Source organism: Chelonoidis abingdonii, chromosome 2 (genome assembly GCF_003597395.2).
Source record: "Chelonoidis abingdonii isolate Lonesome George chromosome 2, CheloAbing_2.0, whole genome shotgun sequence".
Taxonomy (NCBI): Eukaryota; Metazoa; Chordata; order Testudines; family Testudinidae; genus Chelonoidis; species Chelonoidis abingdonii.
In genome coordinates, this window is record NC_133770.1 from 58199066 (window position 1) to 58214059 (window position 14994).

At 44.5% G+C, this 14994-nt stretch overlaps 1 protein-coding gene across 3 annotated transcripts in view; it reads right to left on the reverse strand.

Annotated features, from left to right (window-relative positions):
• The window catches only part of DGKB (diacylglycerol kinase beta), a 495108-nt gene that overhangs the window by 373956 nt on the left and 106158 nt on the right, over window positions 1-14994 (reverse strand). For all 3 annotated transcript variants that reach the window (XM_032784097.2, XM_032784098.2, XM_032784096.2), the window contains exons 7-8: window positions 14496-14570; window positions 13167-13286 (exon numbers count right to left, since the gene is read on the reverse strand). In XM_032784097.2, the coding sequence (XP_032639988.1) occupies window positions 13167-13286; window positions 14496-14570 (195 nt within the window). The remainder of the gene's footprint in view (window positions 1-13166; window positions 13287-14495; window positions 14571-14994) is intronic.

The window sequence follows — 14994 nt, forward strand, 5'->3', positions numbered from 1 at the left end:
TCCCAGCTGCCACAGGCATTGGGGGTACCTTGTAGCTTACGGCTGTCATAGGCAGCAGGAGGACCCCCAAGCTCTTGGCCACTGCAGACCCCCAGAGCTGTGGGTGGTGGGGGTACCCCACAACTCCCAGCCCCAGCGGGTGGCAGGGGACCTTTGGAGCATCTGGGGTACACCGCTGCCCCTAGCTGCTGCGGGCAGCGGGGGCCTCGCAGTTCCTAGCTACTCTGCAGCTGCCCCGCTGCAGGTGGTGTGGGGACCTGCTTATTCCCATTTTGTCACAGATATTTTTAGTAAAAGTCAAGGACAAGTCACAGTTTACGTGAATTTTTCTTTATTGCCCGTGACTTTCACTAAAAATATCCATGACAAAATCTTAGCCTTAGTTACAAGGCATTTCTTCCCGTTGAATTTCTCTCTTACTATAAAAAAGCAAAGCAGATCCTTCCTGAGTTGCAACAAAATAGCAGCTGTGGTGCAATTATGACATCTAGTGGCAATCATGAGGAGAGCAAATGTAAAATATTGAGCTCCAAAATCCCTTGGCTTTTGTATGCAGTGGTGGTGTAGACATGTCGGTCCCAGGGAATTAGAGAGAGAAAGTGTGTGAGGTAATATCTTTTATTGGCCAAATTCTGTTGGTGAAAGAGACAAACTCTTGAGCTTACACAGAGCTCTTCTTCAGGTTTGGGAAACTTAATCAGAGTGCCACAGCTAAAAACAAAAAGGAACAGATTATTTAGCATAGGTAATTAACATTTATTTGAAGGGACCACTCAGGGTGAAGTGGCTCATCTCACACAGAGAAAAGGATGGGTGGGAGGCAGAGGTGAAAGTAAGCCGGTACAGTGTACCGGCAAGAGCCAGTATGCAGTGCTGGACTGCACCGGCTTTTGCTGCGAGGATTTAAAGGGCTCTGGGCTCCCCGCTGCAGCTGGCAGCCCAGAGCCCTTTAATCCCCCTGCCCGCGGCTCCGGTGGCCGGCTGGGGCTGGATTTAAAGGGCTTGGAGCTCCCTTCAGTGGCAGGAGCTCTTGGCTCTTGGCCCTTTAAATACCTGCCTCAGCCCCGCAAAGCTCAGGGTTCCCCGCGGCAGCTGGAGACCCGGACCCTTTAATTTGTCCCTGAGCTCTGGGTGCCTCCCAGCTACCTCTGCAACTGGGAGGCCCTGGTTGATTTAAAGGCCCTGGGTCTCCCAGCCACAGCTGGTGCCTCAGGGCCTTTAAATCTTGAGAAGCCATGCCCCTTCTGGATGAGGCCATGCCCCTTCTGGATGAGGCCATGCCCCCCTCAGGACTCCGGCAGTACAGGTAAGTCCTGTAAGTTACTTTCACCCCTGGCGGGAGGGGAAGCAGCTGGAGTGTGGGGGAGTTGGTTAGTGGGTTACAGATTGTTATAATAAGTCATAAAACCAGTATCACTAGTCAGTCCATGATTTTTAGTGTCTAGAAGAGTTATGCATTTATGCTTCCAGGCTCATCTTTTGAAAGTGTTGTGCAGGTTTCCTTTGAGAATGAGGACTGATCAGTCAGTTATAGAGTGATCACTTTGTGAAAAGTGTTCACCCATAGGCAGGGCCACCCAGTGGATTCAGGGGGCCTGGGGCAAAGCAATTTCAGGGGCCCCTTCCATAAAAAAAGTTGCAATACTATAGAATACTATATTCTCGTGAGGGCCTCTGTGGGGCCCAGTGCAAACTGCCCCACTTGACCTCCCCCTCCCCCGGGGAAGCCCTGGGAAAAATAAACATTTAAAAACCTTCCGCGTCTCGGCACAAACCCAGTTTTGAGAAAACTTCTTTTCAAGTCACCTTTACAAGGTATCACTGGTTCTCAGCATCAGCTAGTGCTAAAAGGCACTAAAGCTCATTAAAAGGGTTGGACAAATATTTTCCGTCAAAACTTTTTTTGGATAAAAAACTAGGGGTTTTTAAAAAGCAGAAAAAAATCACAGACAATGTCTGCTTTCCTTCAAAATTTGTTGTGATTTTTTTAATTGAAAAGCTGAAATTAGTCTGCAAAAACCTGAACACGGTTTGGGGTTTCAGAAGTGTGTGGCCAAATATTTGCTGTGTTTGATAGTTTAAACAATAAAAAAATTCTGCTTAAAAAAAAAAAAATCCAAAACTTCTGAACGCCTGAGCCCATCCAGTCAGAGATTTTTCCAGGTTTCTGATACTCTCCTGGCTTCTTTGACTCATATCTGTCCCCATAACTTTGGGTTCGTTTAGCTTAGGACACAAGAATGGCCATACTGGGTCAGACCAAAGGTCCATCCAGCCCAGTATCCTGTCTACTGACAGTGGCCAATGCCAAGTGCCCCAGAGGGAGTGAACCTAACAGGTAATGATCAAGTGATCACCCTCTTGCCATCCATCTCCACCCTCTGACAAACAGAAGCTAGGGACACCATTCCTTACTCATCCTGGCTAATAGCCATTAATGCACTTAACCTCCATGAATTTATCTCCACAGGGTCTCTCACAAATTGGAGACAGTTACTGTGGGTTTGTCTTTAGTATAGCTTATGTACATACTCCACAAACTGAGCATTTGAGTCTATGTTGTGAAAACTTAAATGCTCAAAATAGCACATGCATGTGAATGGACAAGGGTGCTAAAATTTAATTAACCCAGGGGTTCTCAAACTGTGGGTTGGGACCCCTCAGGGGGTCACTAGGTTATTACTGGGGGTGCGAGCTGTCAGCCTCCACCTCAAACCCCGCTTTGCCTCCAGCATTTATAATAGTGTTAAATATATAAAAAAGTGTTTTTAAATTTATAAGTGGGGGGCGTCACACTGAGAGATTTGCTCTGTGAAAGGGGTCACCAGTACAAAAGTTTGAGAACCATTGAATTAACTCCTCTGGAGCCTTGGGGAATGCAGGGGCTGGGGGATTTCCCTTGGTAGGGTTGGGAAGGAGATAGGTGGTATAGGATATTGCTCTTCTCATGTGATCCCTCCCCCATGGAAAAGACAACAGCTTGACTCTGTGTTAAATAGCTGTCTGCAACGCTCAAACTGCTGAATGAGCTTTAGGGTAGGGAAGGCTGTGCCTCCCCGAACAGCCTGCCCCTGCCCCCTATCCAACTCCCACCCACTTCCTGCCCCCTGATTGCCCCCTTAGAATCCCCAACCCATCCTGCTCCTTGTCCCCCTCACCACCACCCCCTGAGGCCCTGTCCCCAGCCACCACCTCAGGACCCCACTCCCAACCTCTCCATTCCCAGTCCCCTGACTGCCCCGACCCCTATCACCCCGCTGAGTCCTGACAGGCCCCCGGAATGCCCACAATCCAACCCCCCCATCCTCATCCCCTGACCGACCCCCCAGAACCTATGCCCCCTCCCTGTCCCCTAACTGTCCCCAGGACTCCCTGCCCCTTATACAACCCTCCTGGCCCCGGCCATGCTGCTTACCCTCGCCTTCCTCCCTCTCCTGGAGCCTCAGCGTGCCACGTCCACGAGCGGCCCTGAACAGCGCTGCAGCAGCGTGGCTCCAGTGGGGCCCCAAAGCTTGCAGCCCTGCCCCCTTACCATGCGGCTATGAGTGGGGAGGAGCTCAGGCCCTGCTGGAGCCATGCTGCTTTAGCTTTGTCCAGGGCCGCTCCTGTACATGGCGCGCTGAGGTGCCAGGGGATGGGGGAAGGCAGATGCGGAGCATTCTCTTGGGTGCCCCTGTGGGGCCCAGAACAAATTGTCTCACTTGTCCCCCCTCTGCGCGGCCCTGCCCATAGGTGACTGGTTGTTTGTCTTTTATCATTTTCCAGTGAGTTCATTAGAGAGCATAGAGGTTGTCCAGTTTCACCCACATAGGTGTTATTGGGGCATTTAGTGCACTGGATGAGGTATACCACATGTTGTGATAGGCAAGTGTAGGACACATGGATCTTGAAAGGTGTGTTGTGGAAAGGTGTTGATCATTGTAGCAGTGGAGATATGTTTGCATCTGCTGTTTTGGCAGGGTCTGGTGCCACTTTGAGTTGGTGTGTTCTGGTCTGTAGGGAGCTTGCTCCAGATGATGAGCTTGCAGAGGCTGGGGATGGTTTGAAGGCCAGAAGAGAGGGGTCAGCTGTGTTGCTGTAGCTGTGTCAACTCCAGGATATTAGACAGACAGGATGGGTGAGGTCATATATTTTATTGGACCAACTTCTGTTCGTGAGAGAGTCCAACTAGAAGAGTTCTGTGTAGCTCGAAAGTTTGTCTCTCACCAACAGAAGTTGGTTCAAATAAATTATATTACCTTACCCACTTTGTATCTCTAGGCTTTTGAAAGTAAATCTAGTGCTTGTGAAAGTTGTTAGCCTATTGACCTTCCTTTTGTGGGCTCATCCCCGGAAGTGACAGTAACCCCCTACCCACAAAAGAAAAGGCACCAAACACAAATGGGTATAAACTGACAAATCATAAGTGAAGTCATGGGGATGTGAACAAAGGTATAATAAAAACGTGCTAGTACAGGACAGCAAGCAGAGTATTCCAGACAACGCCCACTTCTCCGCACAGAGTTCCAAGGAATAACTGGACACCACCCAACAGAATTCTACCTAGATGTCTGAACAAATGAGCGCAAGAATAATTGTCTCAAAATTACACAGAATCTCTCTGTGATAGACCTTCCTTCTTCCGGAACTATATATGGCAAATGGGAACACAAGAAGGTGGTTAATGAGAAGGTACCTGAACTTGGTGGGGTCTTGGATGGGTCAGACAGGTGGGGAGGAAGAGGGGAAGAAACACTGCCAGAAACTCAGAAGAGAGTACTGGAGGAGAAGAATAGGGGCTTCAGCCTGGCACTTGGGAAGTAAGTATGTGTTATAGGGCCCTACTCTCACTGCAGAAAGAGTAGGTATCAGGGTACTCTTGTTCTGCGAAGGAATCACAAACTAACTGACCAGAAGGTTGCAGAACAAGGCTGGAGTGGAGGCACCCCAACAGGGGAATCTCGCTCTCCATGAGAGACTGTCAGGGCCCAAGATAGAGGCCCTCCCCTTGGCACAGCAATGGCCCACCCCTCAGTCACAGGGGAGAAGCCACAAAGAAACCAGCATTAAGATCAGGACAAACAAAACACAAAAGTATAGGACTGGTAGTGGGATTAAATGATTAACCACATTGTACAAGTGGAGGATACTAATCAGAGAACCTCAGATGACACCCACTGCTCAGAGAAAAGATCACAGGAATCAGGGGACATAGTTCATTGGAACTCTGCCCAGACATAGAAATGGAGGAGTGAAAGGAAAATGGCCATATGGACCCAGAAAGTCTCCCAGTGCTTGAGCTTCTAGATGGAAAACTTGGCCAAGGACAGGAAGAAGTTCTAGAGACATAATCCACTCTACGCAGTCCTGAGGGTGCTTAAGCTACACTGTCTGGACCTATGAATTTAGCTATGTGCTGTCCCATCTAAAATCTCTCTCATGTAAGGGGCTTCCAACACTCCACTTTGGAGATTACTCCAAATCCTAACTGATCTTAATGGTCAGGAAGCTGAAAATGACATCACAAATCACTGGCAGAGCTAAGAACAGAACCCATGGCCAATTACTACATTCCCAATCTTTGATTTCTTGTAGCTTTTCATACACCGTCTATCAAATCAATGGAAGAAATACTAAGTGCAGGCTAGGGTCAGGTCTAGAATATAAACTTCCATTAGTATAACTACCTCACTCAGGGACGTGAAAAATCCAGACCTGAGTAACACCATTATCCTGACCTAAGCCATGGTGTAGACATTGCTACGGGGAAAGGAGGGCTTCTCCCATTGATAGAGTTACCGCTTCTTGGATAGGTGGGTTAATTACAGCTCTCCCATCAGCATAGTAGCATCTTCACTAAAGTGATACAGTGGTGCTGCTGTAGCATTTTAAGTTTAGACCTGCCTGAGGCACCAGGAGATATGGATTCTTTAAACAGCCCTGCAACAGACTTCCTTTTGACCTTGGACAAATCACTTAACCTGTCTGTGCTTCAGAATCCCTATTTGTAAGAGAGGGATGAACATGCTTTGCTACCTCATGGTGCTGTTATCAGGCTTAATTTATTAGTGGTTTTAAAGCACTTTGAAATCCTCATATGGAAAGCACTATATAAAATAGGTGAAACTATCATAGTGGCGGTAGTAGCAGCAACCATTAGAATTAAGACTGTATGGTGGTTTCCATTCTAACTCCCCTTTTTTTAATCACTCAAAATATTTTCATTTAGTTAGAACCAGAGCTACTTTACTCTAACATCTCCAAGGGAAGCAATTTAAGCAAAAGTTATTGAATAGTTATTATTGGTGTTTAATGGGAACAGTTTTAGTAGATATGATGCTTGATGGATGCATTCAGCCAGAGCTAAAGGGTTAACTGTTGATTAACCAGATATAATATTCTAAAATCTGGCCTTTTAATATAAAAATTACAAAACAGTATTTGTAATACACAACATTCAGATCTTGCTTTAGATTATCAAAGCATTGTATAAAACAAGAGATAATTAATTAGCAATTAAAATTTAATTGCATTGTGTTATAATTGATTGTTCAGCATGCTGATTACCTTGGCAAGAGGCATCATACAAATACAATTACTGGTCTCCATTTTGCAGCTGCTCCACAGGCACAACTCACGTTTATTTCAATGAAAATTTTGCCTGCAGTGCAGCTGCAGAATCAGGTGCTAAGAAAGAAAGAAAGAACAAAGGGATAAAGCAAATAAAGGGAAAAATAAACAGAGAGAAGATCATTTTTTAATTCTTGCAATTTATGTAATATTAGTTCCTTGTTTCATTTTAACTATTTTCAGATGGCTATTCCCGTAAGAAAGACTAATTAAAGGATTGTTAGTGATTTAAGATCTTAAATAGTTTTTATGTTAGCATTTTCGTTTTCTTTTAAGGGATATACACAGTATAGGTGTAACACAGAGGTGATAAATGTATCATGGCAGATCCTCAGTTGATATAAATTGTCATTGTTCCATTGAAGTCAATAGAACTGTGACCAAATATACCAACTGAGGATCTGTCTCGCTGATTAACATAGGTATGTTTTATACAAAACGAGAAAGAGATAAAAGCCCTATAGACAGCCAAAAATGAACCAAGCAATCCCACAACCCAACCCCTATTTGTCCCAATATTAAGCAATTAAAAGACTTTAGGAGCTTATTGAGGGATGAGGGGGGAAGGTTAAGAGCTGACTCAGTCACGATTTAAAAGTATCTACAAAGGAAGACAATATTTGACAGAAGAGGACTTTTTAACCTAGCAGGAAAAGGCATAACTAAATCCAATGGTTGGAAGTTGAAGGTACACACGTTCATAGTGGGAATAATGCGCTTATTTTTTTTAACACTGAGTAATTAACCATTGGTACAACTTACTGTGGGATCAGGTGGATTCTCATTCACTTGTAATCTTTAAACCAAAACTGGATGTTTCTCTAAAATATATGGACTAGCTCAGCCACATATTGTTGATCTTGGTGAAGGAATTACAGGGTGAAACGGTGTCTTTGTTATGATGATCACAATGATCCTTTCTGGCCTTAAAATCAATGAATTAAGACAATCAATACACCATTTTCTTTCAGATGATGTCAGAGCTGGGGATAGTGGAAATGCATTGAGAAGCCTCCAACAATTTCTGTCAGGCCAATCCCAGAGACAAGTGCTTACATGTGGAGTTCTATTAAGCTCACTACTCTCCCAATTTTTATACAACTTAATTGTGGAGCCATTGGTATACATGAGACTTATTAGACTCAAAAGTAAACAATACTCAGGTCCTAAGTTCCCTGTAAACGCATAGCCACGCAACACCCTATTTAGCTCTACGCAGGCACTCAGGGAAACCACCCAGAGACCTGTCATGGCCAGGGGAGGGATGCCCCTCCCCTGGCCCCAACTGAACACAGCCCCCAATATGCCACAGCTGAGGTGGCCTCCTAGCCCCAACCATGCTGTGGCCCAGATCTGCCACAGCCAAGGCAGCCCGGATCAGAACCCAGGCAGCCTGGCCTGGATCTGAACCCGTGGTTGGGGGCAGCCTGGTCCAGACTCAGCCACAGCTGGGGCGGCCAGGCCAGAACCCGGAAGGCCTGGCCCGGAACCAACTGCAGCTGGGGCAGCATGGCTTGAACCCAGCCATGGCCGGGACGGCCCAGTCTGAACCCAGCCATGGTGGCCTGGCCCAAACCCAGCAGCCCAGCCCAAACCTAGGCGGCCCGGCCCGGCTCTGTCACAGGGAGTCCCTCCCCAAAGCCAGCACCAGCCCAGACCTGTCTCAGCCAGGGCACCCATCCCTATACCCAGCCCCAGCATGGACCTGCAGGGGCCGGGGGAGGGGCACCTCTCCTGTGGCCCCAGCCCTGGAGTTGCTGCAGCAGGGAGAGGCGCCTCTCTGTCCCAGCGAGGTGCTGCTGTGAGGAGATAGCAGTGGGAGGAGTCCTTTCTCCCTTTCGTAGCCCCTGAGCACCCTCCTCCACCCCAAACCCCTCATCCCCAGCCCAACCCCAGAGCCTATACCCCCAACTGGACCCTCCCCCCTCCCAAACCTCTGCCTCAGTCCTGAGCCCCTCATCCTCAGACTGCCCCCCTGCTGAGCCTCAGCCCCCTTACACACCCAGAACTCCCCCACCCAAACCCCTACCCCCCTGCACCCGGTCCTCCCTGGTGAGCCCCACTCCTCCTGCATACAGAGCCCTGCTGAGCCCCTCCCTCCTGTATCTGGACCCCCAACCCCTTCACCCAGACCCCCCTGCTGAGCCCAACCTCCTCGCACCTGGACACTCATACCTCACCCACCCCTTGCCAACCCTATCCCCTGCAGCTGGACATCTACCCCTGTACCCAGACCACCTTTTGTTGAGTCTCCCGTAATCAAAATCCTATCCCCACAAGCCCCATGCCCTACATGTCTGGATCACACCAACTAGACCCCCATACTTGGACCCCCATCCCACTGAGCCCCAACCAGCTGCACCCAGATCCCCACCCCACTAACTCTCCCTCAGACACCCCCGCTGAGCCCCCCACACACCCACACCCCTCCTGCTGAACCCCAACTACTTTTACCTGGACCCCTCAGCAGAATCTCATTCCCCCTTCACCCAGAACCCCTCAACAAGCTCCTGTGCATCCAGATCCCCTACAAACCTGGATCCCCTCACTGAGTCACCCATATCCAGATTGCCCCACACAGAACCCTCTCAACCCAGACCTGGATCGCCACACACACTAACACCCTCCACACTTGGATCCTGCCAGGCTGAGTCTGCCTGTCCACACCTGGTGCACCTGGCACAGAGGGACAGGACCCTGTGATGTTTCTGGGGCAGGCCCAGCCCTTGTTCTGTATCAGGGTTGAGTGCAGCCCCACTGCCAAGTCCATGTCCCAGGAGTGAGAGGGTTGCAGGGTGATCTCCCACCTCCACGCAGCCAGTGTCCAGTGCTGCCCGCTGCCATGCTGGAGCGTGCACATTTATTTATTGACAAATAAAATTTGCAGAATTTTAAAATATCGTGCGCAGATTCCAAATTTTTATTTTTTTTAGCACAGAACTCCCTCAGGAGTTTTATGTAGTGTCACAACTATGCAGTATCTTAATCAAATAGAAATATTTCTCAGACCATTCCCACAATTCTGTCATCTATCATTCTGTCATCTATCTTATGTTTTCTTTGTAAATTATTCTGGAGGACAGGGATAAAACAGTTTCATATTACTTAACTTTCAGTATCCAAAAATATATCTAGATTTGACCATTCAAGATTTACACAAATTGTAAACCTAACTGTAAAGACAAAATAACTTTTTGCTGGTTCAATGGAAAATGTGAAATGTTGACTTTCCTCTAGAAACAGCTGTATGATTCCATTGGACCAACAGGAATTTTCCTCTAAAAAAAGATAAAAGAAAAAAAAATGGGGGCAATGTTAGAGCCTTTCACCATTCCTGTGGTAGTTTTACACTACTTTTCCTGGTAGAACAATGATGCAGCTTGTGTAGTCCCCTGAGTGGGTGGCCTGTCCATTCATGAACAATAATATAGTGTAAAGCACTACAGTTTCTATTAACCACTGTGATGGGGCAAGGCCAGATGGCTACAGTAAAGTACTGAGCAACAGGTATGTTAGCCCCAGGCTAAACAAATCCCTAGTACCCTGGTAACCAAATGGCAGTTGCTCCAAGTTAATCAAGGCACCTGGAGCCAATTAAGATCTTTCTAGAATGATGTAGAGATAGCTACTTTATTACGACACCTGCAGCCAAATCAGGGCAGGCTAATCAGGGCACCTGGCTTTAAAAAAGGAGCTCACTCCAAATTCAGGCAAAGAGGAGCCAGAGGAGAGAAGAGAGTGTGTGGTGAGGAGCTGGGAGCAAGAAAGCAAGGAGACGAAGTATACTGCTGGAGGATGAGGAGACAGCATTGTCAGACATCAGGGAGGAAGGTTCCTGTGGTGAGAGGATAAAGAATGTTTGGAGGAGGCCATAGGACTTGCCCAGGGAGTTGTAGCTGTCCTGCAACGATTACAGGAGCACTATAGACAAGCTTGTTCCACAGGGCCCTGGGCTGGAACCCGAGTGGAGGGTGCTGGTTCCCCCCAAACCACCCAACTCCTGATCAGACACAGGAGGAGCTGACTCAGACTGTGGGTTCCACGAGAAGGGAAGATCACTGAGGTGAACAAATCCGCCAATAAGCGCAGGACTCACCAAGGTGGAGGAGGAACTTTGTCACAACACCTATACTAGTCTTCAAGAAATAAAACTTTATGGAGTCCCCTCAATATTGTTTTGTTAACTGATCAAAAATAAACTTCACATAAGTTAGATAAGTGTTTGTTCAGAACTGTGTATTTAAATTTTTCCCACATAAATCCAAATATTCCTGGAGAGACAACATACTGATGCACATCCACACTGAAGTACTTCAGAGTGCTAGGGAATTCTGATTGCTGGAGTGGCTTAGGAAAATATCAATTATCAATCTTTTCCTTAAAAGAAAATTTCAGAAGGAGAAATGTTTAAAGAAGTTACGACAGTCTATAAGACATTTGTTTAATCTAATTTAGTATTTTCCAGGCTTATGTTCAGTGTGTACACCACTGGAATATTTCAGCTTCTGCCTTCAATATACTCACGCAATAATGTTATAGAGAAGTACTTACATTAATCGAAGATGGAATAAGGCAGATTCAAATTCTAAATGAGTGAAGTTTGCCCACTGAAAACTATAGTATCTAGGCATCAGGGGGAGGGATAGCTCAGTGGTTTAAGCATTAGGCTACTAAACACATGGTTATGAGTTCAATCCTTGAAGGGGTCATTTGGCGATTGGTCATACTTTGAACAGGAGGTTAGACTAGCTGATCTCTGGAGGTCCCTTCCAATCCTAATAATCTATGATTCTATGAAAATAGCCATTCCATATCACAATAAAAAAGAAACATAGAGACTTTCTATATCCATTATATGAGAGGCAGCACTACTTACTATTCAATTCAGCTAAACATAAGCTCCTAGTCTGATGCTGTGGCCAAAAGGATAATACAATCCTTGGATGCATAAGCAGGGGAATCTGGAGTAGAGAGGTTATTTTACCTCTGTATTTGGTACTGATGTGACCTCTCCTGGAATACTGTGCCCAGTTCAGATGTCCATAATTCAAGAAGAATGTTGAAAAATTGGAGAGGGCTCTGAGAAGACCCACGAGAATGATTACAGTATTAGAAAAGTATGATAGTGATAGACTCCAGGAGCTCAATCTATACACCTTACCATAGGGTATTGTCTACACTGCAAAAAAACACTACAGCAATGAGTCTCAGAACCCAGGTCTACACACTGGGACTCACAGTACAGTTCTAAAAATAACAGCCTAGACATTCCCATTCAGGCTAGAGTTCCAGAACTGAAACCTAGCAAGGGGGGGGTGAGGGGTCTCAGAACCCAAGCTTCAGCCTGAGCAGGAACATCTGCACTGTTATTTTAACATCGCACACGAGACCTGCAAACCCAAGTTTACAGACCTGAGCTCTGAGATGCACTGCTGGAGATGTTTTAGTTTTTTGTTGGGTTTTTCTCCCCTCAGCATAAAGATACCCAGAGAGAAACTTAAAGGCTGACTTGATTACAGTCTTTATGTACCTACTTGGGGAACAAATATTTAATAAATGGGCTCTACAATCTAGCAGAAGAAGGTATAACACAACCTAATGGCTGAAAGTTGAAGCTAGACATATTCAGACTGGAAATCCAAGGTAAATCTTTAACAGTGAGGGTTATTAACCACTGAAATAATTTACCAATGATCACGGTGGATGCTCCATTACTAATAACTTTTAAATCAAGACTGGACGTTTTTCTAAAGGATCTGCTCTAGCAACTGTTTGGGCTGGAGCTGTATGGCCTGTGCTATACAGGAGGTCAGTCTAGATAGTTACAATGGTTATGAGTCAGGAAAAAGGGCAACCAATTTCTGAGAGCAATTTATTCTGTGATATTAGCCAAGTAACTTAATCTTTCTGTGCCTCAGTTCCACACATATAAAAAGAAGAAAATAATATTTACCAAGGAATACCTCCTTCACAGGCTTAATCAATAATATTTGTGAATAAATCTGAGCTCCTGTGATAAAAAGTCTTATATAACTATTATATTGTTATACATTTAGCAACAGAAAGTGCTCAACTTAACCGACCTTCATAACAATATCATATAAGTGATTGTATAATTGCAATACTCTGGGCTTGATTTGGGGTGGAGGGACTTCTTTAATATCTCCATTGAAGTGTCTATAAAGTACTACAGAAGATTTTCAGTACTAATATTTGTATATCAAAATCAAACACCTGAGATATATGCTAAGAGAGAGGTGCCCAAAGGCAAGAAGGCCGATGGCATTGGCAATTTGCCAGCAATACAATAGCTGCATCCAACTGATATAAAATTAATATTACAGTTGTTTTCATTCTTAATATGATAATAGGTCTCATTATGTAATTCTCCATCCTGGGATCAACGGCTCCCCCTGAAATAGCTACTTATTGGATAGTCTCTGCCTGTCATAGTTCCATAGCTAAGACGAAGGTGGTGGCAGGTTGCAAATATATTAGTTTTCGGGCCACATCTGACCCACAAGTTACCCTTTGGACACTGCTAGACTAATGCTCACATTCTCTAACCCAAGGAGCACCAGGAGTGGGATTGTCGTCATTCCGCCTTGGATCCATTCCTCCAGAGATACTGTGCCATCATGGTCATAATCAATTTCTTCCATCATTTCATGAAGGATCTGTAGATTTAAAAAAAAAAATCCTATAAATTGGATATTCTAAAACAATAAAAATATGCATTAACCCTGAGCCACCCACTTTGTGAAGGAAAAAGCAAAGTAAAATATATCCTATGTGGCAACTTTGGAAAAAAGGTATTTAAAGTCTTTTTACCCCTCACCTTTCCCCCAAACATAGGTCCTTATCAGAACTGGTATTACAACTTTTTTTTCAATTAAAAAAGGACATTTAAAAATATTTTTGTGGAATTTTTTTCAACATTTTCAAATTTTGAAACAAATAAATTAAATATCCCAAAATTGTTATTGACCCCTGTATTTTCTGTTTTCCCCTCCCTCTTTCCTCCATTTTGCTTGGGTTGGGGGAAAGCAAATAAATAAATAGGGAGATAATGGAGACAGGGAACTTGAAATATTACATTTTCCAGTTTTCAACAAAAACTTCAAGAATATGCTTACTATTTTTATTTTACTCTAATAGTGACATTATATACCATAGTTTCATATTACCATCTTTGTAGCATTACAGATTCTTAGGATTCTATGGAAGGATAAAGCTTTGGGAAAAATTCACCGTGAGCCAAGGTTAGCACAAGGCCCTATGCATCAAGGCCCTAATTTAAATTCTGTTTTTATGGCTTCTGAATTTAGCTTTTGACTGATAAGCACCAATAAAAACAAATCAAAAAATTAAATCACTGTTTAGCTAGTAAATCCAGTAAAAACACCAGAAATGGTTGCTTGCATCTCAGAGTTTGTCTACATGGAGCAGTAATGCAGACTATGGAGTGGTTCGTGGGGATTTCTAAAGCGCACTAACATGCTGTACATTGATTGGTCTTGGTAGATTTCGCAGTTCGGGATCCATTGTACTAAGTGTGTTGTACACAGATGATAGTTCCTGCCTCTCATGGGTTTTGGGTTAGCTCTGTACCAGGCACACTGAGAAGGTGAATTACTAAACGTAATGGGGAGAAAGCCTTAAACTTTAGTGCAGGGCATATATTTCAGACTTATGACCATAATGCTATGTTGTCCTCACTCGAAAAAGATTAGGAAAGGGCTGAATGGCAGCCCCAGAAAGTAGTAACAACTATTATTATTTTTACTGCTCAATATATGTATTAATATCACAGATAATATCACAGATGGGACATTACAGAATGTTTTCCAGAATTAAATGCATCAATGATCTGACAAAATACTTACAGGACTGAGTTCAGTGACATCCCATTCAAGATATTCTGCAACATGCATCATTTGAGAGATGATATTTTCTAGCTCCTAGGCAGGAAAAAAGAACAAAGATATTTTAATGCAATATCAGACTGGCTGATTTTCTTACAATTCAGATATATAGTTTATAATTGTTTAATATACACTAATGAAAATATTAAAATGTATATTTTAACAAAACAACAATTTAAACCTCAAATCATTTACTACATCAAAGTATATAGTAAAAAATATTCAATCAGCAGTTATATGCTATATATTTGAATATCAATATAATTACTAGTAAAAGTTAAAATCAGAAATAAATATCAATTGGGGACTCCAAAAAGCAGAATACTTTTAATTATTTTAAGGGGGGAATATTTTAGGGTGAGGTGTGTGTGTGTGTGTGTGTGTGTGTGTGTGTGTGTGTGTGTGTGTGTGTGTGTGTGTGTGTGTGTGTGTGTGTGTGACTTTGGTGAAAGGAAATCTT